The 4,996-nt window shown below is 37.7% G+C and overlaps 1 protein-coding gene across 1 annotated transcript in view; it reads right to left on the bottom strand.

Moving 5' to 3' along the window:
• LOC107571249 (CD276 antigen homolog) overlaps positions 1-4,519 on the bottom strand; it is a gene marked incomplete at its 5' end in the record, with an annotated part of 104,092 nt that extends 99,573 nt beyond the window's left edge. Inside the window, one exon of the mRNA XM_016257566.1 lies at positions 4,213-4,519. Coding sequence (XP_016113052.1) covers positions 4,213-4,519 — 307 coding nt within the window. The remainder of the gene's footprint in view (positions 1-4,212) is intronic.
• Between the last annotated feature and the right edge of the window lie 477 nt (positions 4,520-4,996).

Genomic DNA, 4,996 nt, shown 5'->3' with positions numbered 1-4,996 from the left:
ATTATTATTATTATTATTATTATTATCATCATCATCATCATCATCATCATCATTAGCAATTTCTGAGTAAAAATTGTTTAAAAGAAAATCCATTGAAAATTACTGAACATCTGAAAATATTATTATAATCAAATATCTTAATTTTACATACATTACATTATTTATAAATAATATTATATAATGAACTGAAAATTGTCAACATTTTGCATTAAGTGTTACTTGCCATTTCTTTCATAATTAATTGTAAATTTACTAGAAATTTCTGGAAAAACAAATAGAAAAAAAGAATAGAAATAGAAAAAAAAAATAAAAAATTCAGTGCATTCAAAATGTGCGCACATCCAACTCATCGCACCGCGCTACATCACGTTAAACTGGATCGCGGAACAAGACGAGGATTTCCGCTGCAACATCCCATAACCATTTCTGTCGTGACATCAGCAGCAGTTCATCAGTGCTAGACAGTCGCCACGGCAACATCGCCATTGCTACATTATTCACTGCAAAATCACCATGGCTACGTTTCTAAGCATCCGAGTTTCTGCTCCCGCTCCCTCCCAACTGCTCACACTTTTCTCTCCTTCTCTTTCTATATCTCTCTCACAGCTTTTACCCGGAATGAGAGACGGAGTCATAATCTTTTACTGCAGTTATATCTAATCAAATGCACATTAGGTTAAACAAATTGGGTTAAACAAATCATTTTTGCTTGGTTGGAACAGCAGCTACGCTAATTATGTTTGTATTTGTTTCTCTGTTTCTGCTGGGATTAACATCCCGTGGTAACTAGGATTTACACAAGCTTCAGTCTGGATCCAGAACACCTGAGAAGAGATGATGCAACCCCTCAGAGGACCTCAGATGATGCCAACCCTGAAACAACTTCCAGAACTACCACATTTTGCTATAAGTTTGATTGCATCATATAATAATTGCTGTTAATATTATTCATCGTCTGTTTTATTACGTCTTATATTGATTTTTCTGTACTGCTGGTTCGTCTGGTCAGAGGAGAACTGGCCCCCCGACTGAGCCTGGTTTCTCCCCAGGTTTTTTCTCCATTCTGTCACTGATGGAGTTTTGGTTCCTTGCCGCTGTCGCCTCTGGCTTGCTTAGTTGGGGACACTTCATTTCCAGCGTTATCGTTGACATGATTGCAAAGATATGAGTTAAACTGAACTGAGCTGGATGTTGACATCACTGAATTCAATGATGAACTGTCTTTAACTGAAAAATTAGTGTTTACTATTGTCACTTTGCATTATTGACACTATTTTGCTAATTAATGCTGTTCAGTTGCTTTGTCACAATCTGTATTGTTAAAAGCGCTATATAAATAAAGGTGACTTGACTTGACAGCTGCAGATTAACCGAGAAGCATCCTCACGTAACGGTGAGTTCGGCAGAGCTCAGATCTTACCGCGGTACTGTCTCCGCTGTGATCAGAAACGAAGGAAATGATGCGAGGGAAACACAGAGAAGCTTTGAGCTGTCAGCAGCTGTATATATTGACCAGAGGTCGACAATATTTCATCGTTCTAGTTAATCGGTGTGTGATCAATCAATAAAGCTTAATGTTAAAATTAATTACACAGTCTATCCATACAGTGGGGTCTAAAAATACATGGGAAATCTCAATAAAATTATTTTAATAAACAATAAAATGTTACATAGTTCTATTATATTAAATTTTATATATATATATACACAACTATTTATTAAATTAAAATGTAAAATATTTGTATAAATTATTTGAATAATATTATATAAATACAAATAATATTTTAGTAAGAAATTAAATAAATAAACTTGTTGCCTCTTTCCCAAAAAGACTCATGGCTGTATTCGATCAAAAGGGTGCTTCTACTAAATACTGAGCAAAGGGTCTGAATACTTAGGACCATGTGATATTTCAGTTTTTCTTTTTTAATAAATCTGCAAAAATGTCAACAATTCTGTGTTTTTCTGTCAATATGGGGTGCTGTGTGTACATTAATGAGGAAAAAAAATTAACTTAAATGATTTTAGCAAATGGCTGCAATATAACAAAGAGTGAAAAATTTAAAGGGGTCTGAATACTTTCCGTACCCACTGCATGTATGTATATATATACACAACTTGAAGATTAAAAAAATATGTAAAAATGTTACAATATATAACTTAATATGGAATTTCTATCAGAATTGCCCTTTTTTGAGACTGATGACTGAGTGGAAAGCCACATTACTTTTTCCCTTTTTTTTTAACTTTTGTCTTTTACTTTGTTTTTATTTATTTATTTATTTCTGTTTTACACCAAGACATTGGTATTTATTTACATTTTTAAATTACAAATAATATAAAATATTTTACATTTTCATAGTAACTGTAATAATTTAAATGGGATTATTTTCATTAGATTTTAATATTTGCATATGTTTATATTTGCTTTTTTATAAAAAATATATAAAAATTAATTAAAATTAAATAAAAAAAATTACAAATATAAAAACATGTAAATATCAAAATGAGCATATGTACATTCTTCTAGACGACTAATTAAATACGAGCACTGACCATGTGAACTCCTCACAGACAGTCAGATATATTTCCATTAAAGCATTCTCAAATAACGCGGGATAACATGATCATCAGTTTTTACACAAATATTTGATGTGTGCGTGAAACCGGCAGTAATGCTTTTACTTACACAGCATACAAAAGCATGTTTACTTCTGCATCGAATAAACATCTCCACAAACCCTCCGTGTCTCAAACGAGCCGCAGAAGTGAGTGACAGGCAGAAGCTAATTGATGAATTACATTGTGGCTAATTGAGATTGAGATGAAGTTCCTCTGACCTCAGAACGCATCCAGACACTTCGTTTTCTCTTTCTCAACCTTCACAGACGTCTGTTTCCACTCCTCTCTCTCTCTCTCCGCCTCTCTCATTCATTTCGGGGCACGTCTGCATTACTTTGTAATTTTTCATTGGGAATTTGGAGAGAAGTGTGACATTTTAACGGGCTTGCTGGAGTCTCGTCTTCTTCCAGAAAACTCTCTTTTGAATACTAAACAGATTTTCCTCTCTTCGGTTATAGAAAGTCCTAAATGTCTCACTTAGAAAGACGTTCTGAGCTCCTGTTGAGATACAAAGGACTTTTCTTTTATTCAATAACTCTGCGGATGTTTTTTTTCCACGAATGACTGCATATGGCAGCACAGTTTTACCGTGCAATAGCCACTAAATAAAGAAATCATTTCATATTTACTTTTTATTTTAATGATGTCATCTAATGTCACCAAAAGGCCTGTTTTCCATTTCATTTCAAACGGCGGATGCTTTAAACACTCTTCAGGTTTTGCAATAAATAGTTACGGAAATGCATCTGTCTGATCTAAATCTGACCGCTTCTAAATGCGGCGCGTTTTGTTTCAAAGCGAATCCTGGTTTTGCGCTTGTTTGCTGCAGAAAAACAAGCAAACTCGGCTAGGTCAATATTAATTACCAAAGTTGTTGAGCATACAGCAGCTGCTGTAAACAAATGCATTTTCATATCAAATAAGGTCGGCGTGATCCCTCGGCTCGCACACGGATTCTGACGCTTGTTTACTAACAAGTAAAGGATAAGCATGATCCACGGACGGCTGAGGTTCACAGCACAGGTGCTTGCTGCACAACCTGACCTTCATCCGTCAGAACGTACTGTGAAATCTCACTGGAATTGTACATTATACATTAAATATCCTCTGAACAGACACGTGTTAGCATGCAGTGTTAGGGCTTCATCTAAGCACAGAAGGACCATTCCCCTTTCAAAGAAGCAATCTGTGAAGTAATCATCCACTTTCTCATTTAACAATGACGGCGATGCCTATTGGACCATAATTGAACCATTTATTATTTTCTCACTGTTTGGGTTCGGCGATGAGAAATAGATGAGGGAAGTCCATGAAGCCATCGCGGCGGAGATTTTAATTGACTTCCGATTGTAAAAACATTGAGGATCTTAGACGGAAAGTGCACGCAGAAATGAGCGCTGCCTTTGCGTGGAACACGAAAGAAGATATTTAGCAGAATGTTCACGCTGCTCTTTTTCATAGAGAGGAGCACTTTAAGTATCGCAGCAGTGGGGATTTATAAAGCCTACAATAGATCGTGTGAGGAAGATGGTAGCAGTATGTCATCAGTATCACAGTCTCAGAATGAACATCAGTGCTGTTTGTTCTCACCGCTGATGGTGACAGACGCCTGTGCTTCTTCTCCCAGCAGCGGCTGGCTCAGTCTGCAGCTGTAAGTGCTGCTGGGCTCCAGGATCACCGTCAGGACGCTCTTCACGCTGAACAGACCCTCCTCGTTGGCCACCTGTGAGACGGTGACGTTGTCAGTCAGATTGTGTCCGGCTCCGTCCTGCCAGAGCACCTCTGCCTCAGGGTAACCTCCGTACGCCACGCAGCTGAGGGCCACCGCATCGCCAGGCTTCAGGGCCGACTCTGGGCCCCAGGTGACCAGCGGCTTGGAGAACGGAGCTGCGATGGACCGAGAGAGAGAGAGAGAGAGAGAGAGAGAGAGAGAGTAGATAGATAAGCGAGAGAGAAAGAGATATAGATTTATAGAGAGACTTATTTTTGAAGACACAAAGAAAAGAACACAAAGTAAACTTGAATGTTATTTGGCCCTAAATAGAGATTACACAGCTGCAGACTATCTGAGTACAGTGCAAGACTGTAAATGAAGAAGACAGATGACGAGGTACAGACTGAGCAGCCATACTCTGACTCTAGAGACGGGCAGATATCCACAGCACTGGCTGCCCAGAGAGAGCCGCATCTGCCCTCACTGTACTCACAGAGCAACACTTCCTCACCAGCTGCCCCAACTAAGACGACATTACAAACACATTGTATCCCAAATTTGAAGTACTTTGCCTTGACTTCAAAATGTTAAACAATAAAACACAACTTCAATATATATTAGGTGAAAAACAAGATTGTAACTTACTAGCAGCAAGATACA

Source organism: Sinocyclocheilus grahami, unplaced genomic scaffold (genome assembly GCF_001515645.1).
Source record: "Sinocyclocheilus grahami isolate Dianchi unplaced genomic scaffold, SAMN03320097.WGS_v1.1 scaffold1571.1, whole genome shotgun sequence".
Lineage (NCBI taxonomy): Eukaryota > Metazoa > Chordata > Actinopteri > Cypriniformes > Cyprinidae > Sinocyclocheilus > Sinocyclocheilus grahami.
This window is presented reverse-complemented; position numbering and strand designations above follow the sequence as displayed.